This window comes from Drosophila rhopaloa, unplaced genomic scaffold, assembly GCF_018152115.1.
Source record: "Drosophila rhopaloa isolate 14029-0021.01 unplaced genomic scaffold, ASM1815211v1 contig_163, whole genome shotgun sequence".
Taxonomy (NCBI): domain Eukaryota; kingdom Metazoa; phylum Arthropoda; class Insecta; order Diptera; family Drosophilidae; genus Drosophila; species Drosophila rhopaloa.
Genome location: NW_025335043.1, coordinates 13,162,024 through 13,186,520, shown reverse-complemented (window position 1 = coordinate 13,186,520; position 24,497 = coordinate 13,162,024). Strand labels below are relative to the sequence as shown.

Here is a 24,497-nt window from a genome sequence, read left to right as displayed (position 1 = left end):
GCGTGGTGTGACCTTTAGCTATGGTGGTAAACTTTGATAATAAACTATGTGGCAACAATAGAGGAATTCAAAAAAAATGTTACGATTTAAATTATTTTTAAAAGGATTTTTTATTTCTACAATAGAGGAATTCATAAAAAATTGTACGGTTGTTTTTATTGCAATCATTTTTTTCTATTAAGATGATCGCGACACAAGACTACAGTTTTAATCCTTACCCACTGATAAATACCATAGACATCGGGCTTAAATTTGCTTTTATTAATAAAATAGTTTTTTTTTAGTTTACTATCTGACATTATATTCCCAATTCAAGAAAAACACTGCAATTAATATATACATAAATTAAATTTGAGTACTTTATGACATTTACTTTATTCTCATTTCATATTATTAACGAAAAAATGTACATAAAAACGTTTCTGCTTTGGTTTTCCGTTACTTCACTTCCGATAATTATACATAATTTGACTTTTCCTATGGTTTTTCCGGCGCCGCTCACTGCGTTGGTCCAGACACACAAGTAAATTGATGGGAAGCCTGGCTAAATATCAAAATACTGCTCTCGACTGCTTTTGGGTAGTGGCCAATTGTGGAATTCTTCATTTTCTCTGTACAGGGTAAAATTCGTTTATACATTTCGAGTCCGGAAAGGGTCTTATATCTGGAATCTGGGCTCTGGACCTGGTCTCATTCATTCATTCAATTCGCTCTAAGTTAGCTATGTATTGTTTTAAGTTTGCTTTAAAAATTAGCCTTTGCTTATAAATATATTTCTGTGTAGATTTTCCTCAGCTTCTCCGCCAGTAATTATTGTAGAAGCAGCCTGTAGACGGTTCGTGAGACGCAAGAAGTGCTGTTGCAGTTCGGTGTTGCTATTTTTGATTTCTATTCAGTTTTTGGTTCGCTTTACAATTAAATTGTCTGACAAATTTACACAAGAGAAATGGAATCGAAGCGAATCAAATTACATATGCGGTGTAAAAATACAAAATATCTTTGCGAAGATTAAGTCGTACCCTACATATATATGGGAATATGCGATAGGATAGTCGATCGTGGATGGAACGAGTAATCTATAAAGTATTATTTGGCCTATATTGATAATTTCTTTTGACAAAACTCAATTATAAAATGAAATATTAAACAAATACATATGTTAACCAATAAAACTTTTGAAAATTAAATCGTACTCTTATTTTAGATGCTTAATTTCTTGAAAAGAATATCTACGAATTCTATAGATTACATCCCCCATCCACACATTGAAATATACAAGATACATCAATGAGTTCTCTTTAATTGCCTAATAGGTTGTGATGTTCTATGCTGCTCGGCTACTTAAGATTATTGTACAAGCGACAGAATCAGCAAACTGGATAAACGAAACGAAACCCATCGAATCGGATCCGAACGAAAGACTGAATTTTGTTAACAATAAATGGGGGATAACCATCCCCATCCTCTTCTGGGTACCCGCTCTACTGGTACTCATCGTCGCTGCTCAGCAGCATGGTCTTCTCGTTGTAGTTCTGGCTGATGGTCGCGACTCGCTGACCGCCGGGCTGGAACTTCCTCTGGTTGCCTAGCGTCTTTGAGGCCATGCAGTTGCTGCCGCCGTTTCCACCGGATCCTGGTCCAGTGGCCACCGCATTGTATCCCCCGCTGGTGGGCTGAGAAGCCTGCATGGATCCTGTTCCAGCTCCCGAGCTCGGATCATCCGGATCATAGCTGGAGACGCGAATGCCGCGCGAGCTCTTGCCACCTGTTTGGGTGTTAGTGGAGGGAATGGGCTTAATCGTAACGGGGCACACGGATCGAGGAACTATATCTATGTACAGGGACCCTTAGATCATGCCATGCTTGCATCACCTATGCCTTGATTAAGTTCCTTTTTAGCTAAATTCATTTTATAAACTACAGCATACTAATACTTTAAAGAGATATTAGAGAACAAGTTGAGAGAAATCAAATAATGAATTGTTTTTTTTATGGAAATAGGCATTGAAACTATCTTCGTACCAAATAATAATGATTTACAAAGTTTGCAAAATAAAAGATAGTATAATTTTCCCTATTGAAACAAACACTTCTCAAGAATATTAAAAAATAACTAAAAACTCTTAAGCTTAAACAATTAATTTAAAAAACTACTGAATTCTTAATCAAGGTATAGGAATAAATGCATAGTTTGAATGAGTCCAATGAACATGCAACGAAGAAAACGAGGCAAGGCAGGTCAAACAGTTGTCAAGCTTATTGTACATTTATTGCTAAATATTTTATACAATTGGTTTAAACATTTACAAACAGAAGTAATTAGAAGCACGACGAGAGCTTATCACAAAAAAAAGGTTGTCAAAGGGGCAAATTAAAAGAAAATAAAGAAAAACATTGTTTTTGGTATCTTTGAGCGAAACGGAAATACGTAAATAAATGCTGAAGGGAATCTAACTTGAATACCGCTCGAACCAAGAACCTAGTTTAGCAGCTGCCGATATTGTATACAGTATAATAAAATCTTTGTTTACAAATACATAATATTGTACAATATTATAGTTCGTTTCGTACATATCTAACATTTAAATAAGTTGTTTAAAAAATGCTTAAATTTAAGTGTAAAGTGTAAACGTAAGAAATACAGAAGTACAGACAGAGGCGCGCGGCGAACGGGGGACTCTAAAATCCCTAAACACAAAGGACAGACTAAGGCAATTTCTGTTCAGCTTTCAGCATTGTGAAGTGAGTAAGTGTGGTTTGTTTGGAGTTTTTTCCGGGGATACTTGTGGGTTTTAAGCTAAGTCTATAAGTACACTTATTTGCTTCGTTTTCGGATCGCGTCCCGCTTGGAATTGTGGAATTGTGATTACAATTAGTGTTTAGTAGCGAGCATCGCTAGAGTTTTGCTTTTGATATTGATTTAGAGCTTTTCGTAACGCTGAGCCGAGGTTACTTCTGCAAAAGATAAGAAAAACAAGAAAGAAAAACAAAAATGTGAAAAACATAACCATAATGGAATGGAAATAGGCATCGAAATGCATTAAATGAGAGCAACAGAACACAAGAGATAAGATAAGTTTAGCAGGCACGAAAAGAATGAAACATGCCACAGACACGAACACAAAGAGAGTTTGGTCTAAAAAGTTAAAAAAATGGATTTAAAAAACCAACCTGAGCTGTACTGAGTGTACTGCTGGTACTGCGGATGGAAGTTGTGTATAGCATCTGTCATTATATCCTTGGGATTCATCGTTTCCTGCGGGAAGAAGGAGTCTTAGATCGAAGGGAACTTAAAAGATGGTAAAAACTTACCTTAAGACTGCTGGAAATTGACTGCATTGTGACAGATCGTCCATGACCATCGCTGATGCAGCTGCGTGCGTAGACCTAAAAAAAAATGTACAAAGGTATTATTAAGAGGTGTATTATGTTTTTCTAGCCAACTCATCATTACATGTATAACTTTCAGATATCTCCCAACTAGAAAATAAACTTCACCTAATAAACACCCAAAATAACCAAGAAAAGCACTTATTCCACCACTATCTAATCACCAGAAATCGTAAATAGCTTTGTCAAATCTTGGCCCACTTCGGCATTCCGGAACTCACCTGATAGGGGAATGCATAACGTAGCGCGATGGCGGCGAACAGCATTTCGATGCAGATGAAGAAGTTCTGGTATCCGGCGGACACGGTACCAGGTTCCACGGTGACAGCGCCTGCACTGTCCACGATGGGCGAGATAACATTGGCCTTCTCCAGGATGGCCAATCCCACGCCCTGCCAGAAGGACAAGAAGATGACCGACTTGATGGTGCAGAACTTCAGGACGGGCTCGAATGGAGTTAGCAGATCACGAGTGGCAAAGTAGAACAGATAGAGGCCATATAACGCGAGAGATACGGAGATGTTGTAGATAATCGTGATATAAATGTAACCGCCATCAGCACTGCAATAGAGATAAATAGAGATATAAGTGAGAATTTTAAAGAAGTCGATGTAAGAAGCTCTACGCGATATCTACAATTTAAAGCACACACTAGCGAGCAAACGTATCTGCGATTTTGTATGCCATTATATAAGATGCAATAACTATGGTAATTAAAGATAAACCCATTACCTCCAATCACCATCGTGGTAGTGGCCAAAGGCCTGCAAAAAGATGATTATGAAGGCCACCAGCGGTTTCACCAGGCAGAACTGCAGAGTGGCCTGTTTACAGAAGCGCAGGAAGCCAATCGTGTAGGTCTTGCCCTTCAGACAACAGGTGCCATACAAACACGAGGTCTTGATGGGCTTGCCGCGAATCTCCGACATTATATTGCCCTCACCGCCCAGGTACTCATAGCACAGCGACAAGAAGTTGTAGATGACAAAGGCTAGGTAAGGAGGGGATTAACTATTAGTTGATGGTCATTAAGTCGCAAACGAGGTAGACATACCTTCGTAGCAGTCGCGCACTGTGAAGAAGTAGATGTAGACATTGTCCGAGTTGAAGAAGAGCAGACTGATCCAGGAGTAGGTGGCGTAGATGGGTACGATGAACAGGATGCGCACGATCCAGCGCTGCTCCTGCGGATTCGTGTACCAGCGCAGGTGCTGGTAGATCTGTGAAAGAAGACAGTTTCCATTAGTAAATGGGTCAGGTATATGCAAATACACAACTTACCTGTTGACAGGTGATGAACAAGGCAGCCCAAACACAAACTCCGGCGAGAACCTGGGCGGTCTTTGTCTGCAGGAAGATGCCATCGCCCACGTGGAGCAGCGGTTCCAGCGGCGTGCTCATCTGGGCGTTCTTCACCTGCACCACGAAGTTCGTCTTTCCTGTGGTCTCTAGCGATCCCAAAGTCGTAGCTGTGGCGTTGACACTGCTGGCATTAATAGCCGCCTCAATGAGACTGGCGGCGGTTGTGCTCATACTGCAATGGAATCCAAAAATGGGGAAGACGGATTAGCGTGGGTGAAACTGGGTTGGGTTCAGAAATTGTGATAGGGCCAGTTGAAATGCCCAGACCAGACAGCTAGGCAAGGCAGGCAAACTGTTTACGTACTCGTCTCGACTTTCACACGAACATTGCTCCGAAAGCGACATTCTACTCAGAGACACGAAAACAGTTTTCAGCATGGCTGTGTTGACCTTCTAGCTGAATTATAGTCAGAACTGATTTAGACTGAACACATTTATGGTTTAAATTTTTAAAGTTAATACATTTTTTTTTTGATGACGAGTATTTAGAGAGAAGCAAAACCGTGTCTGGATAAACATGATTTTTTAATCACACTTGGGTTGCATACTTGCAATCTCATATCCCGCTTGTATAATTTGAAAGCAACACGTTCGCAGAAATAAGTAAATCAGTCATGTGCAGAGGTTGAATAATAGTGTATGAAAAGTTATAGCTAAAAATATGCATAAATAGTTGTTAATAAAATGATTATTCAATAAATACAATTATAGGCTTTGATTGCGATATGAAAATAACTTGTTTGGGGATATGCAGTTTTGTTTTCTTATACAATATCACCCCAATTACAATATCTCTCAGAACATTTGTTAGCTTCACATATTTTTACACATTTAAATCGGTGATATGTTGCTCCAAAATTTCCGACAGCACTGCAACAATGTTTGGACGAATTGGGTCAGCAAAGAAACAATGTAGAAAATGTGGAGCGGCAGGAAAAACAAAAACAGAAACAAACAGAAGAGTCGGCGGTGGGTGGTGCAAAAAGAGGTGGTAGGATTTAGGAGCGGAGGGACAGAGGTGCGCGCATTAGATCATCACGCAATCCAATATTAATAATGGACTCTGGCGCTGCCAAGGAAAGTTATGGCCACCTCCACACCTTCCACCTTGTCTCAGGGTCACTTCCAACTGCTCCATATCGATTTCACCCGCCTGGTAATGCCAACCAATCAATAAACAAGTGTTAAGCAAGCAGAGTAAAGTACATTTTTATATATCTACAGACAGTGATGGTTTTATAAGGTGCATCTGGTCGGGGAGCGAGTCTATTCAACTGAAATCGCTTTTAAAATATTCTGAAAATGCTTGGGGAGCTTTTCGAGGAGATAAAGACTGCAGCGAAGTTAATTAGGCGTACAGAAATAACCCAGAGTGCATTGTAATCGGTCTGGTACAAAGAAAATGAACTAAATGTTGTGTGCAAACGGAAACATATGGAAGTTCAAGTGGACTATTGGGACACTCGGCCATTAATCCGATTAGCGTTCGAGGAAGCAGAGGGTATTAATAAAAATGTATGTTGAAAACAAATCAAAAGCTTTTGTAGAAACGAATTTATAACGCATTTTAACGAGTCGTTAAAAAAAATAAGAATTGTACAAGAATGTACTTTGCAAATGTGTATTGTTAATATGAAAAAAAACCCATGAATATGACACTGATAAGACTTGGAGTAAAACAAAAGATTCCAAAAAAAATAAAGTACATAAGTAATATACATAAAGTTAATTTAAACAAGCGAAAAATACGTATATACTCTCTTTTATTTAACTATAGTTATTGAGACCTTGGGGAGCATTTTGTTAGGAAATTCTAATGGATTCCTCGGACGAAGTGGATGAGTGCATCGGTAATTTGAAGCTGCGCAGAGACAGCGAAAGACGGAGCTTCTCCGACCAGTGGCCAACCTTCAATTCTTTCTCCTTGGAGGCAACACTCCGTTTCTTGAGTTCCTCGACCATCATAGCTGACCAGACCCTTGGTAGTAGCTTTCTTGTTAGCCGAGCAGTCTATCTTGAAACCGAAAAAGTCACGTGAACTAATTCGAAACTCTATATTCTTAATGGGGTCATGTAACTGATCAAAGAAACATATCAAAATTTCTTTAATTACAATGCAAGTGCATCCTTAAATTTATTTTTGCTATAGAAAGGCAAAGAAATATTTTGGGAGTGGTTTAACGAAGAATTTCCATTGGTAAACTCTAATCGGATATCTAACAACCTGTAATGTGACTCAAAAACAAAAAGGGTGTAACTACAAATGAGAAGCTATTTAAGTTTCAATTATTTTCAATTTGTTTTGTTAGAAACGTTTTTTAATAACTAAAGTTCTTATATATGTTCAGCGAAATATGGTAGATTTAATATAGGAAATACAATATTAAACTTACTAAAATATTATATTAATTGAATTAAAGAACAATAATAGGCCCATAGGCCAAATTTTAAAATATATCATGAATATGACATGGGTTTCCCATTAGTCGAATGAAAATCACTCCAGTCCAGAGATAACAAATGAGTCACGAACTCGTGCAAAAGTTAACAATACTCGTATTGTTGAACCCGATTTTGTGAGCTGCTTTCGGCCAACCAAAACGCAAAAGCGTTAAATGTTAAACGATTGAATTTGCGTTCGAATTCAGCGACACTGAAACCCAGAAGTAAATTTTTAAAAGAAGAAGAGGTCGCAAAAAGATACACAATCAGCTGCACAAAGAAGAAGCAACAACAAGTTGCTGCTGGCGGAGATACACAGAAATTGGCCAAGCAAAAGTCTCCACGCGAAGAGTCTCCAAAAGTGGCGAAAGACGAGTAAAAGCCATATTGCGATGAATGGAAGGGGCTGGGAAGTTGCTAATCATGGAGGGAGTAGGTGGTAAAAAACTTTTGTGGGGCTTCAGCGGGTTAATTAAATTTCAAGCTCAAAAAATATGGATTGAAAATAACATATGCGAAGACGACCTTTTGGAGAGTGGAGAGGGAAGAAGACTGGAATCTTATCGTTTTCCCTCCCACTTCCACACCCACTCACATTCACACCTTGCTTATCAATGCAAAAAATACATGTATATCGTTAATAAAAACAGACAACACACACGTAAATACATTAAACACGCTCACTAATTTCGTCATCGAATCGGGTAATTCACAACTTGCTATTTCAGGGAAAACAACTTTTACACAAACACACGCACAGTCCCAATAATTCCATTTTAATTGAGACGCTAATTACCTTTTTTCAAATGCAACTCTCCACGCTTTCGAGCGTTTTCACAGTTGCAAATTTCGTTTAATTTCGCTGTTCCCGTTTAATTTTCAATTATTAGTTTTTCTTTCGACTTTTTTCACCTGACGCCAGTCGCGTCGCCTACTGACGTCGTCGCCTTTATCGGGGCCAAAAGAGCGGCCTAAATCGGTTAGCTATGCCCGCGAACGCACACAATGTGTTGGCCAATGTTTGGGCCCAATTCCTGGATTTATTTTTGCCGATAGTGGGTGTGAAAACAGCGAAGGAAAGCGGAGCAAAATAAATGAAAATTACGCACGATTTGTGTCGGTGTGTGACCTAACTACACTGAGCGCGGAAATATGCATGCCAATACACAAAAAATACCAAAACATATGTTTTGCGGTATGTGCGGGGGTGTGAACACTTGGTATTTTCGTCTGGGGTTCGTAAATTAAATACAACTTAAGTTCACACTGCACTGCATTTTCGTTGGCGCAAGCAATAGTCGTTTTCCACTGGCACATTGAATTGCAATGATCAATTTTTCAAAAAATGTATGTATCTAGTGAGTATGTGAATAGAATCACTCATAAAAAAATTTAAAATAATTTTTGAAAAACTTAATTTAAGTCGAAGTCTACACTGCATTTGACTGAAAAAACTTCCTAGATTTTTCGTTTTAAAAATAATATAGAAAAAAGAGTCGGGTGTTTTTTTGTTTTAAGATATTTATTATTTTGCAATCTTATAGTTCTTGAGATTATGACGTTTAATAATTAAGTCCGTTGAGTTCTTATCTATTTGTGCACGAAATATTTATACCCTTTTTTTGAGTATAAAAACACGCATCCGGTTAATATGAGGACCCCTTTTAAAGGATATGTTATTAATGTTTTGACATTGTGTCCGGCTCAACCATATCTTCTGGTTGAGCGACGTCCATTTTTCTTAACATTTTTAAATTTGTGCATTTATATTGATAATATATTATAATCCATTTATGAATACAAGAATATTAGGTCGATAAAATATTCTTGCTAAGAAATTGTAAAACATACGTCTTTTGGTGGTTTTACCCAAGTACAAAGTATCGGGAAAAATAAAAGTGGACCAGGTAAAGATTCTTCGCCGAAAACGGTTATCAATATGGCTTTACTTACCATAAATTTACCTTACAAAATTGTAAAACAGATTTTTTGATGACAAAAGAAAGGGTCAAATTGAATATAGTTTCAGGGATCCCCCTATAGTTTTAGGCATAGTGTGCCCAGTGGCCGTCGAATTGTGGTTTTTTACAGCTGCTGGGCCACAGCCACACTAATCAGGTCCGCCATGTTGTTTTTTGTCACTGTCACCAATACAAGAGCAGAAATTACAACACAACATTTAAATTTGTGTTGCTCCAGGAAAATCATAATTTTCAGCCCGATCAACTGCAGAAATTGTCAAAATAAATATATAGAGTTTGAGCCAAAACGAACCTATCTGTCTTTGTGCATTGGTGGTCCAGAATAAGTTGCGTTTTGTATGGTTTTCGTGGTGAGTAAAAGTTCATTGAATAAATTCAGTATTCGTACCTAGAACAGCGACGCCCCCTCCGCCTCTCCTCGCCGTTCGTTTCGCTTCCTCTTCTGGAGATGCTGCAACAACTGCGAGGCAGCAACAACAACAACGACAAGCGAGAGGAGCGTGCAATGCAAATAAAAGAAAGAAAACGTCTAAAAACAGTGAAATTTAGTTAAAACAAATCGTCAAAAGTGTGTGAATTAGTATCGATTAGTGCCAACCGCTTCGCTGGTTCCCATTTTGTGCTCTGCTTTGCTCAATTCGATACGATTTTCAATTTTATTCATGAAAACAATGAGGTACAGTTTAGCATGGCTTCTGATAGTAGAATTGTTCTAGATTCCATTTCTAGATTAGTGAATATTATGTAGAAATAATATTCCCGCGAAGAAATTGTGAAACAACAGTTTTTCGGTTGGTTTACCCAAGTGTACAGCTCCGGGCAAAAAAGTAGTAGTAAATTTTAAATTTGTAAGCTGACAAGTATCAATCAAATTCTTATACAAACTAATAAATTGATAGTTGATATATCTAAATCCAAGAAAAATATGTATTTATATACAACAAAAATACCTTTTATTCGGCCGGTATATTTCAGCCGAATTATAGACTATATGAAACATTTTAACAGGATAGCCTAAGAATTGAGAACTAGCTAGTCTGTCTACAAATCCTCTTCTGATGCTTTAATTCTCTAAATAATCTCTATAGATTCTTTATAACTGCGTTGCAAACAACTGGCCAATATTATATTACTATATGTATATTTATTTAATTTAAATTTAATGATTTTTCCTAAATAATAAAATATGTATCCGTCTGAAAGCCACGCTAGCAACCATGGTAACACAATTTAGGGGATAAAAAGAACAGCTTAATTGTATGCTGTCATGACAATATCTTCATTTCTTTTCTTAGTGTTGTTTACTACTAAATAGTCTTATAAACAATTTGATCCAAAATTATATCATATCATATTATTATTATAAGAGATATACATTTTTTTGATCTTTAAAATATTTTATTCCTAAATTATGAATTGTTCTTTGACAATGCCATTAAGTGATTACAGACTTTTGTTATATATTTTAAATTCTGTTATTTTAAAATGACACAGTAATGCTTATTTCGATCAACAATTTGGATTACGATCATCCTCTGAGAACTATTATTTTGACCGCATGTCTAGTTTTAAGTTCTCAGTACTTTAGGCCACGCGATCGCAGCGTGTTGGGACGATTTGGGCCGCCGCCAAAAATGCCGGTGCGGAAGTTCGGTTGCTGCTGGGAATTGGCCACGAGGCCGGGTTGTCCGGGAATCGGTCCCGGAGTGCTGCTGGGGGCCCGACTGATGCCCAGGCCGTTGTTGCGCAACCTGGGCGCCACATAGGGACGCTGGCTGGTGGAGATTCCGCCCGATCCTAGAGGCGGCAGGATACCTCCGTTCGGAGGAGTCACTATCTGAGGTTGCTGTGGCTGGGGCTGCTGCTGCAGCGGAGGATTCACATTGCCCTGCGGCTGCTGTTTCACAATGGGCGGCACTATAGAGTTCACGGAGGAGTAATTGGGAGGCCCCTGCTGCTGAACCGGAGGTTGCACCGTTATCGGCGGAATCTGCGTCTTCTTCGTGAGCGCTGGAGCCAGGTACGGATGATTGCCTCCGCCAGTGCCACTGCTGTTGCTCTGCGGGATGTCGTAGGTACGGCCCGAAGGCGTGGTCACCTGGATACTGCCGCCCGGTGGTACGCCGCAGGGCTTGGAGTAATCGTAGCCATTGGGCATCGCCTGGACATAGTTGTCGAAGTACTGGCTCACCTGGTGCATGGGCGTGGAGTAGTTAACCGCGATCAGGGACTCCTTGGTGCGGATACCGGAGCGGGCCTGTGCCGCCTGGAGGCGCAGTATATTGGCCTGCTTGATGTGCGGCAACAGCTCGGCATCGCCCTTGATCTTCTCGACCACAGCCTCGTCGCTATCGATGTTGCTACTGGGGCTAATCCCTCCCTCGCTCTGCTCACTGGCAGCTGGCTTCTTGGTTGTGGTCTCCTCCGCCGGCTTTTCTATCTCCTTTGCCACATTTTCCTCCTGGCTGGGCGCCGCCTTCTGTTTCTTCTCCCCCTCTGGCTTCTTCCGATTAACAAACTCGAATAGGTCATCTATGTCGGGCACATCGGGCAGAGCCCCGTATGAGTCAAAGTTATCCCGGAATGCAGTCGCCCACTCCTCGCTCTTGTGCAGAGTTGGATCGATGACGAGCTTCGGCTGCTGCCTGTGTTTGCCGGCGGGCGCTCCCAACGCCGCAGCTTCTTCAGGCCCAGAAATGCCGCCCACATTCTTGATCACCGTGATGGTCTTCACGCGGGTCCCCTCCTTGGAGTCGATGTTGGTGGCAGCGTAGCTCAGGCTGAGATCTCGCTTGGCCGGCTGCGGCTCCACGATCACTTCGGCAGGCTTTTCCGGGTACTTGATGCTGATTATCGTTGTCCCGTGCACTCCCACCAGCAGCAGCAGGCCCAAGGCGGCCATAATATAAATGCGGGTAATCTGGAATTTTCATCTTTTTATTATCTTTGTTTTTTTTTTACTTCGTTTTATGGTTTCCGCATCAATTTATGGGTTAGTAAGGCCCCTGAGTAATTCCCTAAATTCATAACTCAATATAATCTTTCTATAAGTAGGAAATTCTTTTTTTTTCTATATATTGTTTTTGATAAATAAGTATACTTTCTTGAATTATTTGACCTTAAATTTTACGAACTGAAAGTTTCTTTAAGTCCAGAGTAGTTATTGATTATATATCTCGAAGTTATGTATTATAAATCGTGGCCCTAAGTCTTCCAAAAATTAAGAAATCAATCTTAAAAACGTCCTTTACGGTCTATTATAGTTTTTTTTTTTTTGCTAATGGGATAGGTAATTACTTTACATAATTTACATCCCTATTAATGGCTTTTGGGTTTTATTTTACAGTTTGTTGGTTGGGTAAATTTATTTAAATAATTACAGCATTATTTAAAGACTTATTGTGCGAAAAATTTAATGAAATGATTTCATATTTTATATTTGTTTAATTGATTCGCTCTTGATGTTGGTAAGGTTATCAAGCGATTCGTAATTTTATTTTGTATTTAAACGAAAAGAATTAATCCAAGGAAATAATCCAGATCTAAATTTTGTATTGCAGTGGTGGTGTATATGTCAAACTTGCGTTTATCTATGTAATACAAGAGTAGTTTGGAATCTCTATACATAAACCAATCAGTGTTTATAAAGATTAAGAGCCCTATTTATACTGGATGAAATTACAAATACAATTCATTAATCATGGATAAGTAAATGCTGATGATCGTTTAGTTGAAGTAAAGATCCGATAAGAAGTCCAACTGTAAGTTGCTCTTGAAAATTGAATATATGTTTTTAGAAACCAGATACGATTGCTTGACCCACAAGTTGGGCAATGGATAACCTCGAAATGGTAAAACACTGCAGGATCAAGCTTAGGTCACAGTTCATGGCACACTTTTAAGGGTAATCCTAGGCATATCGATCACTCACTGTCGAGTTTTTCATTGCTTTATTCCTCCGCACATGCGATCGATCAATCAATTGATACGATCGTTTAGCGATGACGTGATGATGGCGATAATTGCGTTGAGGATCGATGACGTCCGACTGCGGCGGAGACGGTAACGCGGTCAATTCGGTTTTCTTACTGCCGGTCCGAGATGCCAACAATGCTTTTTATATAGCCAGGCGGAAGGAGTTTCGGTTTGGGTTTCCTGTAGCTCCACGGCTCTGGATATCTAATGTCTTTGACACCGAGACACAAACAAACCGACAGCAAACCAATCGCATTAGCTCAAAGCACAAAAGTAGCAGCTCCGTTTGAATTAAAGCTGCATAATCGCTTTCCCATTACGTCCAAAACGATCAACGGGTTTTCTCCAGCTACTTCTGTTTTGGGAAAGCAGTTGTCGATCCTCCCGCAGTCCCGATCCGTCGATCCCTCATCCTCCAGTGGACACAGAGTCGCCTCGTCGGCACTTAATTGAGTGCGACTAATGAGGAAATCGAAGCGGACTAATGATCATAGTGCATGTGTAACTGTGGGAACACCAGTGGGTGGCTGCTAGCTACACCTTTAGTAGGGATAAGCTATGCTCCTTAATGCCTCTTTGTCTTGGGTAAGATCATGTGCGAAGGTTACCAGCTTTCCGGGTAAGTGATACCTCATTTACACCTTAATTTTGATTAAGAGCCAAGGAGAGCTCTCCACTGGCTGCAAACTGGTCCCCTTACGCAATACCGAAACAGACACTAGACTTGCCTAGACCCAAAAATTGTCATGAGAAACTGCCATGCGAATCCATGAAGTGTAGTGCCTAATGTGTGTGCAATCGAGCGATCAACTCGAGATAAAATCAGGAGCAGAGCGCAGCTTGTGGGAAATCCCAAGGAAACGGGCTTAACAAATAGTTTATATCGGAAATACAGAATTGAAACATAGCGTGTGAAGATGAATGATAAACTGGTTAAAGACGTTAGTATGTAAGGATATCAAATCGTTGGTTTCTGGAAACAGTGTGAAAATAGTAGTGAGATGTGGGTCTCATACTGATTTGTTGAAAATGGAGGCATGTATCGATGGCCTAACGTTAGACATCCAAGGAGCACGAATTGATATTAGCTGTTAAGAAAAATAATAAACGATGACATATGTTTGGTAACGTAAAACTAAAATACTTGCAAAACTTAAATTCTTATTTCGAAAAAAAGTTTAATTTATAAGGAACCCTAAGTTTGATTTGAAGTTTTAACAGACTTCGAATTAACGAAGGCATGGCTACGAAAGTGTGTTTGCGATGGCCAAATATAATATCTTTTTTCATGGTTTTATGTATCACTTGTTTTAAAACTATACCTCAAAACATACGATTCATTCCTGATCTTTAATTAATTTAAGACATTCGTTTTTGTTGGCAAATTTTCCATAAGTCTGCGATTATCGTTACAGATCTAAGAACTCACGGACAACCATATCATCTGTATCCAGGGCGATGGACATCTGATGTCCAACTGAAGAATCTGCGATCAGTCCGAGGAAGCGCAGCGCCAGTGAGAAAATTCGGCAAGCCAGACAGTAAACTCTCTGTCTGTACAAAAAAAGAAATAAATAGCTAATCAAATCAATTGATTGATCAAGATGAGTGTGATTATTCGGTTACAAAATCTGCCGTGGACGGCAAATGCTCGTGACATTCGAAACTTCTTCTCGGGCCTAGCGATTCCCGAGGGCGGTGTCCACATAATCGGCGGCGAGATGGGCGACGCTTTCATCGCTTTCAGGTAGTTAGCCACAATCTGATCTATATGTAAACCTATAGCAATTTCGGAGATCCAGCTGGTCTAGACCTGGGTCGGGGCCTGATCCTCTCCTGAGTCGCTGACGGGTTCTTTCCAAGCATGTATCCACAGCTGCGGTCAAAATAATAGCACTAAGAAAAAACAATGCAATCTTTAAGCCAATGCAAGTTGGTTTGGATATGGTTTTGTGGAGAAGACAAAAGGTAATATCAGCCCTAACATTGCGTCCTTTCAGGTATTCAATTCTACTAATATCACACCTGTGCTGGTTTTCAATATCGAGAAATTTCTTTTAGACCTATTTAAATTTTAACAGTTTTTTAAAGGAAATATTACAAAAATTAATTTAAAGAAAATATTATTGTTTAACCAAAAGTTAAAAAACAAATTAGAAAATAATACATTTAAGCCTAATCCCAGTTCACATTAAATGTGAAAGTGAGAGCCGAAACGGCGTTTATTTAGGTAATATCGTGGAAATGTATCATATGATGCGGATATATATATAGAAAAAACTATTTATTCTACGACTAAGTCAGTATAATCTCGCCCCAAAGCCAAAAAAAAAAGTTGGGAAAAAATTAGTAGTAAGTACGGCAAACTATCAGTACCCGAAGAGTATTTTCGGTAATCCTATCCAAATCGTAACATCAAATAAGAAATCGGCATCGAAACAGTAATCCTGAAGCTATAAAAATGTCAAATAGTATTTTAGCATTTTTTTTGGAGCAGTGTTTTATTTAAAAGTAACTTCGGTAATAGTGTTTCCTTTCAATCCAATTTAGTTAGACTTAAACACATTTATCGTTAGGCAAGTCCGATGTACGGATATAAATTGGTTTTCAGATAAGCCAAACTCATTATTACTGAAACTAAACCTGGATATTTCTGACTGAATTGTATATCGGTTCTTTTGGAAATTAGGTTATGGAATGACACATGGTGCTATTATTTTGACTGCATAAAATATGCTGTCTAATGACAAATGGGGGAAAATGGATCCTACCGTGTTCCCACAAAAGTGCTTGGAATAATTCCCTATTGAGTATATCCCCTGATTTTTTGCCTTTGTTTTTTTTTTCTCCCCTTCTTGACACTCATAAATAGCACCGACGAAGATGCCCGTTGCGCCATGTTGAAGGATCGCGAGAAGCTGATGGAGATCCAGGTACGCCTGCTGCTCTCCTCGCGGGCCGAGATGCAGAAGGTCATTGAGACAGCAAGGAAAGGAGCTTCCGCTCCAGCGCCAATAGCCGTACCGGTACCAATGCCAGTTGTTACCCATATGGCGGCCTCCAAGACAGGCCCAGCTACTCCCATGCCGCCGATTATCGGGGGCTTAGGCAGCTTCCTGAGCCAGGCCAAGGTCGCCACTTCAGGTGGTGTGCCCTCTTTTCTGGCCTACCAGCAGCAGGCGGGGATCACACTCTCCGAGGTCACAGGTCGCCGCAGTCGCAGTCGTTCCTCCAGTTCCGACGATAGCGACAGGGAGCGTGAGAGGGAGCGGGAACGGGAACGAGGTCGCAAACGTCGCTCCGACCGGTTTAATAATAGCCAGGAAAGAGAGCTGAAGATGGTTTCCAGTGGAGGTGCGCCACCATCTCCCTGGGCTCAGCCATCTCAAAATCAGCTGCCAGGTATGGGACTGGGTCTCAACGTTGGTTTGAGCCTGAATATGCCAACGGTTTTGTCTTCACCCCAGAGCTACACCACCAGTAGCACCACCAACAACGTGACCAACAACTATAATCTCGCTCCGAGTGCACCCAATGCCCAGCTGCTGGCCGCTCTACAGCAAGTGGTCAGCGGTAGTCCAGTTCAGGTGCAGCCAGCGAAGGTCGAAGGCGAGCCCATTGCCTTTGCCAGCGTGAATCCCTATGCCCAGATGTACCCGCAGCTCTTCCAGCAGCAGCAGATGTTGCTCCAGCAGCAGCAGACTCCGGCCAAATTATCGCCATCCATGTCCAGTTCTCCGGGAGGAGGCAACACTCCTGTGGCCATAGCAGACACCTGCTACATTCGGATAAGTGGCATGTTGCAGAGTACCTCGTACAGCGACATCCGCAAGTACTTCCAGGGCTTGTACATTCCGCACAATGGCATCAAGATCATGACCTCAAATGGCAGTCGCACGGGAGTGGCCTACGTGGAGTTCTCCCGAGTGTCTAGTGCCCAGAAAGCAGTGCAGCGGAACAATACAATGTTAAAGGATCAATTGATCCAGATTGTACCTGTCGGCGATGAAGAATTCGAGCGGGCGGAGGAGCTTGCTAATCGTCAACAAAACGAGGGGGGCAGAAATCATAACCACAATGGTGGAGATAGGAGCGAACGGGGTGGAGGAGGAGGTGGTGGAGGGGGCATGCCCAAGCCCATGCCCATACCCGTTACTAATGTTCTTCGTGTAGAGGATCTGTCGCAGCATGTCACCGAGCAGGAAATCATGAAGATGTTCTCCGCCAGCTACACCGTTGTGGACATCCTTTTGAGCCGCAGTCCCAATAATCGCCGCGAGAGTGTGGCCTTTGTCCTGTTTGCCAGGGAGTCGGAGGCAGAGTCCGCTCTGCAGGATACCAGCAAGCACTATATAGGATTTCGCCAGCTAAGGGTAAGTCCCAGCAATCAGGCGGAAATGCAGAATGCCAAGGAGAAACAGCGTAGAGCCAATGAGCAGCTGCTCAAGGAGGAAGCTGATCAGAGGGATGAGCTTTTGAAGGATCAACAAAGAAGGCAGAAGCTGCAGCAACAGGAGCAGGAAAACAACCAGGCCAGCAGGTTCGCCGCCGATCCCAGAAGGCGTCAGGCCGAGGAGCAGCAGCAGCAACACCAACAGCAGCAGCAGCAGCAGCAGATGAATATGGGCTCAAATATAAATCACAATATGAATATGAATCCCAACATGAACCATAACATGATCCCACCCTTTGTTAATGGTGGCAATATGCCCTTTAATATGCCACATCAACAACAAAACGGAGGCCACAACTTCCCGTTCAACATGAATAACAATTTCAACATGAACGGGAATCCCAATGGCAATGGACCCAACTTTCCCATCGATAATGGGGGCGGAGGTGGTTTCCAGCGTCCCCGACAAGAGGATGTCTTCGTGCGTGTCCACAACTGCGAGTATGCCACCAGGGTCAATGATCTGGGTGAACTCTTCTCCCTTGAGAACCTACGTATCGAGCACATCGAGCAGCTTTTTAATGATCGTAACCAGAGCTCTGGAGAATTTATTGTGGAGTTCTGTGATCCTGCCAGTTGCAAGCAGGCCATTAGGGAGTTCCACAATCGCCGCTTTAGAGGAAGGGGACTGCGAGTGGTTGCAATCACACCCCAAGAGATTGCTGATAAAATGAATAAACCGTTCATGGATTATCTGCCAGGAGGAAATGGTCCACGAAAAGTAGAAACTGGAAATGTGAGTGATGGCGGAAGTGGAAATGGAGGCAGTGGAAGGTCTGATGGAGGTCAGGAACCACAGCAATCTCGGCGTCGCAAGCCTAGTCGCTTCGATGACATCAGTAGTCGCAATGATTCTCCGCAGGATCAGCCACCAAAAAAGCAGGAGCGACAGCAGTCCCTGGAAAAGGAGGAGAACAGCAATGGGAGCTCCAACGCCCCCGTCAAGCAGCACTTCAATCCATTTGCACGACCGGATCCCGCCCTGAGCAGCAGCTCCCTCTCGCCCAGCAATCAGAGCCAAAGCAAACAAACCTCACCAGCGCCCGTTACCACTTCCCTAATCCCGGACAAGTTCAATCGCCCGGGATGCGTGGTAGCCATGCGAAATGTTCCGTACAAGGCGGAGCTAAAGGATATCCTGCGTTTCTTTAGCGACTACAAGCTAAGTCCGGATGACGTCATACGGCGCTTCAATGATGAAGGGCAACCAACGGGGGACACCCGTGTGGCTTTCGAATCCCCTGCTGAGGCACTATCCGCATTCGAATCGTGCCGCAGGAAGCAGATATTCAATCGCACCGTTTTCCTGGATATTGTAAGGGCTATCAATCCTCGACTGTTTGACCATAGCTAGTAGTGTTTATTGTAAATAAGTAATATTAAGACTAACACCAAACATATGCAGCAGATAAGGCATGGACAGTTTAGAGAAGTTCCAAGCTTCTAAGTTTTTTCACTTTGAATGTACATAGACTTGTTTGAATAAATTTTAAAAAACATATATATTATTATATTTTATTCAACAATTTTTTTCGGAGAATGATTTGCCAATGGCTCAATGTGGAGCGTGTTTTCGAAAGTCCTGGCAACGCCGCAGATTAATTTTATTATTTTAAGAAACTCCTTTTTATTTGATTTAAATTTAAAAACATTATTTTGTAGCATTACAAAACCACAACAACAAAAATTTGTTGACATTGTTATAAAACTACTAAATTATTTGCATAATCTTACGATCCATATTTACATTAAGTGTAGCTACAAATATACCAAAATAAACGAATTAAAATAAAAATCCCTTGCCAATTAATATTATTTTTTAGTTATATATATTTACTTTATAAAATACTCTCCATAATAGATATAAAAAGGATATAAAAATCAGTGGCAAGTCTTAATCCAATCTTAGGCATAGTTTTGAAGTGGTATCACTTGTGACTTTTTTAGTGACTCCCGGCATAAGGGGCACTCATCTCGCTCCTCCAGCCACTCGAGTAGGCAGCTCCAGCAGAAGATGTGCCCGCAAGGAGTCAGACTGCTATTGAAACGTGGCTCCAGACAAAGGATGCATTGTGGAGCATCCGGATCTTCGCCCTTTACACTCGATCCTCGTTGCAGGAATTTTTTTCCGACCTGCTTGATCTCTTCCAACTGTCGGCGCTTGTGCTCTCGCCAGGCGTCCCAGCCACTAATAGCTAACGAAACGCTGACCTGGAGAAATGTGATCACTCCCAGAATCTTGTAGCCGTACAGCGAGAATTCCGGCTGTAGCCAATGGCGGATGAGCACGTAGTTAATGCGTGTGGTGCGCTTGGACAGCTGATACTTGCTGGCTTCCAAATAGAAGAGCGACTTGTGCAGGGCTTTTACATAGCTGGGCGAATGCCTTAACCGTTGGATAACCTTTTTAAGCTGCGGTTTGGCCTCGGGGCGGATTTCCTCGTGGTTTTCCACGTAGATATCCAATTTTTGCAGCAGGTGCTGGAACAAGGAGTCGCCACCAAACTCTAGGACAATAGATATGAGTTGCAGCTAGAAGCAAGTTTAAATCTTGGCTTTATTTATGATACATGTATATTTATGATATTTCTATGCTCACCAATCTACTCGGAATCTGCTTGTAGTTGCCATCAACTTGTATGATCCCCGTATACTCCTCGCCGAGTGTCTGGAGGCTGTTGGCCGATGCAAATCCGTGGTAGCTGAGTTCCGCCAGCAGCCTGCACATCTGGTTGTACTTTATCCAGTTCCTTGGACCGGTGAGCCGCAGAACGTCAGAGAAATCCTCGGCCAGCTCGTTGGTGTACCGTGCATCTTTCTGAACGGATCGAACGATCTCCGGCTGCCGGGCACGGGCATTTCGAAAATCCATGTTGATGGGGTTATTACTTTAACATATTTTATTCAAAGGCTGATCAAAGTGCGGCCAAGATAACAAAATCAGCTGTTTCTTCTTATAGAGGTGGAATAACAATAATGTACTGTTCAACATTAGATTTCAGAGATGAAACTATCGCTTAATAGCAAATAAAAATAAACTTTAGTTTCCGAAATTTATAATATGTACTATTCAAGAAGCTTTATTTAATATTTTCTTTAGTGTATGAAACCTTGCTACACCGCTATATCATAGGTTTTTCTATCAAAATTGCTTGTATTCATTTTCAAAACAATTGCCCATGCGATAGTTGCAATTACCCTCGCCTCACGACCTCCTGAAAGTACTCCTCTAGCTCTCTGCTTTCCACCTTTCAACACTAACAGTCAGCCATTTTGCATAGGGCATCGCGGATGCTTTTTCTCCCTGACCAAAGGATATTTGGTTTTTCTATCAAATTTTATTAATTTCGAGACGTCAAATCGAAACCCCCCAATAGCGGATACCAAGTACCGGCAGCGTGAGTGCAATTGGCAAGTGGAAATTGTCGGAAAGAGCCAGTTTAAGACCCCGAGAAAAGCAGTCAGCGCAGACGTCACACCTTTTCAGACACCAATACGAAAGCACCGCTACTAATACTAATATTACTACTACCGACGCATAGAGTAACACAACAACAACAAAATTAGTGCTAGAAAAGTGAAGAAGTATAAACGATCCACAAGTCAAAAGTACTTATTTAGTACTTTCGCCTCGCCTTGAGTTACCTGCATTTTCTAGCGAAAGCCGCATAGAATTTTTGGAAATATTACGCAAGTACTATTTCTAGTCGTACCCGTTGGATAATCATGGCTCAGTAAACATGAATCCGCAACGAGAATACTCTGCTCAACGCACTCCGTGTGGAGACCAGGCCAAGACGCAATTAGCTGCCTATTGGCAGCTGCCCAGCACCTATACTATTAGTACTCCCCATTACCCCAACTGCGCCCACAATAACAACAGCGATGGACAGCAACAACAGCAGCAGCAAGAAGCAGCCTCAATCCTCTCATCATGGCAAATCCTCGTCTGGTGAATCGCAAAGGAAGTCCAGTGGTGGGTCATCTAAATGTACTGCAATTATACTGTTTGCCCAGTCTTTTATCCAGATCTACAAATGGTTAACTTGTTAAAAAAGGTTTACAGTATCCACTCATTTGTACATCATACAACTGAGGTGTAGTTATCTGAATTTTTTTAACCTACTTATTTTTTATGAATTGACCGCATATTCAATTTCATTTTAATTAAAGGTCTTGGATCGAATTACATTAAAACAATTTATTTTGTCAATACTTTTACTACTAAGAATTATCCAAGTTAAGAATCCTTGATTTACACATTTTTTGGCTTGAAAAAAACAATTGTGTTCAAAATTAACGTAAATTTTAACCATTTGGAAGTCTAGGGATCTGCAGTTAATGGGAACGATCGGTGTACACCTCCAATACTTCCTCCAGTTTTCTTATTTTACTCATTCTACTTTCCCCTTGCAGAAGTACATGCCAATAGCAACAAACAGCGGAACAGCCGCCGCCGGGAGCAGCTTCCCACCCCACGTAACGATCAGCAGCAGCAGCAGCGCAGTGCCAGGCAGCAGCAGCAACAACAGCCACAGCAGCCTCCCAAGCTACGTCCAAATGTGGACAAGCGGCCAAGAGCCCGCGGGGGCGGCGGGGCATATGATTTCCCTGCATCCCGCGGCGAAGGCGGGACTTCAGGCAGCGCCCGACTAGACTACCCTGGCGCTGGCTACCCTCGTAGCGGTGAATTTGAACATGAACTTAATTCTGTGTACGCACAGGGAAGTAAGAAACAGAACCTGAACCATCTGCTCAACTTCCACTGCGTGCCGAGGGAACTGCAGCGAGGCCATCACCATCAGCACCAGCAGCACCACGGCCTGGGAATCAGGAAGCAACGATACAACAAAGAGCAGTTCCTGCAGGCCAACTTCCAATTCGTCATTCGATCGGGGGCTAAGGCCCAGGTGAATGGTTCGCCGGATGCTCTAATCGATTGGAGCTACATTGAGCAGATCAATATCCAGACCACGGAGGAATTACAGTGTCCCATTTGCTTGTATCCCCCGGTGGCTGCCAAGCTCACTAGATGCGGTCACGCCTACTGTTGGCCCTGCCTGTTGCACTACCTCTCTCTGAGCGACAAGACTTGGCGCAAGTGTCCTATCTGCTATGATGCTATTCACGCGGGAGATCTGAAAAGCTGCACCATCGAGCAGCGGCGGGATTTGCAAGTGGGCGAGAGGATTACGTTCCAGTTGATGCGCCGTCGCAAGGGCTCAATGTACATCGAAAAGCATGCTTCCGGATTAGGAGAAACCATTGAACGTTTCCCATTCGTAACTGCTTTAGAAGAGGCTAAACGATATTCCAAGTTTCTCATAGCCAAGCGGTCTGACGTGGGAGCCATCATCGAGAGGGAACGTGGCGAACTGCTAGCCGAATCGGATGACTCCTGTCCGGAGGATGTCTTTATCCAGCAGGCACTTGTGATGCTTCAGGAGCGTCGTGAAAAGCTAGGACTCGAACAACCCGATCCCAGAGAGGAGGAGGAACAACCAACTGTACTTTGCCTAGAGGATGAAATCAAGAATGATATTGAGAAGCCAGACGATGCCTCCATTTCATCGGGAGAGGCATCCAGCAGCCTGAGCTGCTCCTCAAACAACCACCATAAGTACTATTATTTCTACCAGTCCAATGACGGACAAAACATCTACTTGCATCCTCTGAATGTGAAGATGCTGCAAGCGTGCTATGGAACCTTGGATTTAGGACCACTACTGATTGAAGCACAGATTGTTCAGATGGAGCAGCACTCCATGGACGAAGAGCATCGTCGCAAGTTCACCTGTCTTGGTCATTTGCCTTTGACTTGTCAGTTTTCGGTTGTGGAAGTCGAACTTCAACCGCCAATTGTCTCTGGAGGAATACTCAAGCTTTTTAAAGGTGAGTCCACATTAGATAATTTAGCTAATTAACTAAGTAATACATTATTTCTGTAGAGGATATACTTCACCGTAAGAAGGAGCGTCAGCGTCGGGCTGTCGAGGAGCGCAAAAGAGAGCAACACATCAACGAGATCAATGACCGCCAGATGGGCAAACTGATTGCTAGTGCAGCTAACCTCAACCTAAGTTCATCTCATGAATTTCCCACTGTGAGTTTTCCTTGTTACTATATGTTTCTAATTAATGAAGTCTAAAATCCTCTCTAAAGTTCGGCTTTGAAGAGACTTTGCCCACACCCAGTGGATCTGTGCCCATGACCATTACCCACCAGAACAGTGGCCCACGCTACTCTAGTGTCACTCTGGCCAGTGCCAGTCCCAAGCAGGAGTTGTGGCCCACTATTGGAAGTGGGTCTCCTGGCAGTACTGCTGCATCATTGGATTTCCAGGCGGGCGCCTGGGGACGCTCGGCTCCACCACCACCTCCGTCTGTATTGACCTCTAAAACCAGTGATGAAGATTTTGAGCAACGATCTTTGGGCCACTGGGGTCTAGGTGAACTTTTGGTGGGAGCATTGGATCAGAAAAAACAAAAGGTAGAAGCAGGAAAAGCCAATGGAGCTGTACCTGCGGAATCCAAGAAGCAGAAAAAAACCAAGGGCAAAAAAATGGTTCCCTTGTTCGCCATGGGCATGAACAGAGCTCCATGAAGGAGTAGTGGATCACTTATCAAGTTTACAAGATTTATTGTATTTTTTGGTTGATGAGAATATTTCAACGTTATTTCAAATAACAAAAATACTATTGTTTTTTCATTGTAGAAGATTTGCAAAATCATTCAGCTAATCTATAATTTAACACAACTTATATTCACATTACACATATGCATAATTAATTAATCCAATAAAGGCAGCAAGCAAAATATAAATTTAAACTGTTTCTATCGTTGTTACAATAACAAATGAAAAGTTAGCTGGAATAGTTCTGAACGTAGTTAAAA

The 24,497-nt window shown here is 41.9% G+C and overlaps 5 protein-coding genes across 7 annotated transcripts; 2 read left to right on the top strand and 3 right to left on the bottom strand.

Moving 5' to 3' along the window:
- Positions 1 to 240: 240 nt before the first annotated feature.
- Positions 241 to 8,336, bottom strand: LOC108039998 (transmembrane protein 184B). Of its 2 annotated transcripts, none has more exons than XM_044457948.1 (8): positions 7,991 to 8,336; positions 4,672 to 4,924; positions 4,445 to 4,610; positions 4,123 to 4,381; positions 3,612 to 3,951; positions 3,313 to 3,387; positions 3,172 to 3,256; positions 241 to 1,765 (listed from the first exon to the last, which is right to left on the bottom strand). In XM_044457948.1, exons 2-8 carry the CDS (start codon positions 4,921 to 4,923, stop codon positions 1,482 to 1,484), a joined length of 1,461 nt encoding a protein of 486 aa, XP_044313883.1. In that variant the 5' UTR covers position 4,924; positions 7,991 to 8,336; the 3' UTR covers positions 241 to 1,481. The 2 variants fall into 2 exon arrangements, with proteins under 2 accessions (XP_044313883.1, XP_044313884.1); XM_044457949.1 differs by lacking the exon at positions 241 to 1,765 and adding an exon at positions 2,251 to 2,955.
- Positions 8,337 to 9,330: 994 nt separating this feature from the next.
- Positions 9,331 to 19,414, top strand: LOC108039977 (mastermind-like protein 2). 2 transcript variants are annotated; one of them, XM_017117185.2, is made up of 3 exons: positions 9,331 to 9,526; positions 14,567 to 14,898; positions 16,024 to 19,414. In XM_017117185.2, the coding sequence occupies exons 2-3, from the start codon at positions 14,756 to 14,758 to the stop codon at positions 18,956 to 18,958; spliced, it is 3,078 nt and encodes a 1,025-aa protein (XP_016972674.1). In that variant the 5' UTR covers positions 9,331 to 9,526; positions 14,567 to 14,755; the 3' UTR covers positions 18,959 to 19,414. The 2 variants fall into 2 exon arrangements, with proteins under 2 accessions (XP_016972674.1, XP_016972675.1); XM_017117186.2 differs by lacking the exon at positions 9,331 to 9,526 and adding an exon at positions 9,547 to 9,852.
- Positions 9,859 to 12,724, bottom strand: LOC108039978. The gene has a single exon (XM_017117187.2). It carries the CDS (start codon positions 12,076 to 12,078, stop codon positions 10,753 to 10,755), a length of 1,326 nt encoding a protein of 441 aa, XP_016972676.1. The 5' UTR covers positions 12,079 to 12,724; the 3' UTR covers positions 9,859 to 10,752.
- A 2-nt stretch (positions 19,415 to 19,416) lies between the features above and the next one.
- LOC108039979 (peroxisome biogenesis factor 10) lies at positions 19,417 to 20,556 on the bottom strand. Its single transcript, XM_017117188.1, has 2 exons — positions 20,204 to 20,556; positions 19,417 to 20,136 (listed from the first exon to the last, which is right to left on the bottom strand). Exons 1-2 carry the CDS (start codon positions 20,474 to 20,476, stop codon positions 19,510 to 19,512), a joined length of 900 nt encoding a protein of 299 aa, XP_016972677.1. The 5' UTR covers positions 20,477 to 20,556; the 3' UTR covers positions 19,417 to 19,509.
- A 295-nt stretch (positions 20,557 to 20,851) lies between these two features.
- LOC108039961 (RING finger protein 10) lies at positions 20,852 to 24,425 on the top strand. The gene is made up of 4 exons (XM_017117156.2): positions 20,852 to 21,580; positions 22,021 to 23,496; positions 23,553 to 23,707; positions 23,767 to 24,425. The coding sequence occupies exons 1-4, from the start codon at positions 21,490 to 21,492 to the stop codon at positions 24,205 to 24,207; spliced, it is 2,163 nt and encodes a 720-aa protein (XP_016972645.2). The 5' UTR covers positions 20,852 to 21,489; the 3' UTR covers positions 24,208 to 24,425.
- The last annotated feature ends 72 nt before the right edge of the window (positions 24,426 to 24,497 follow it).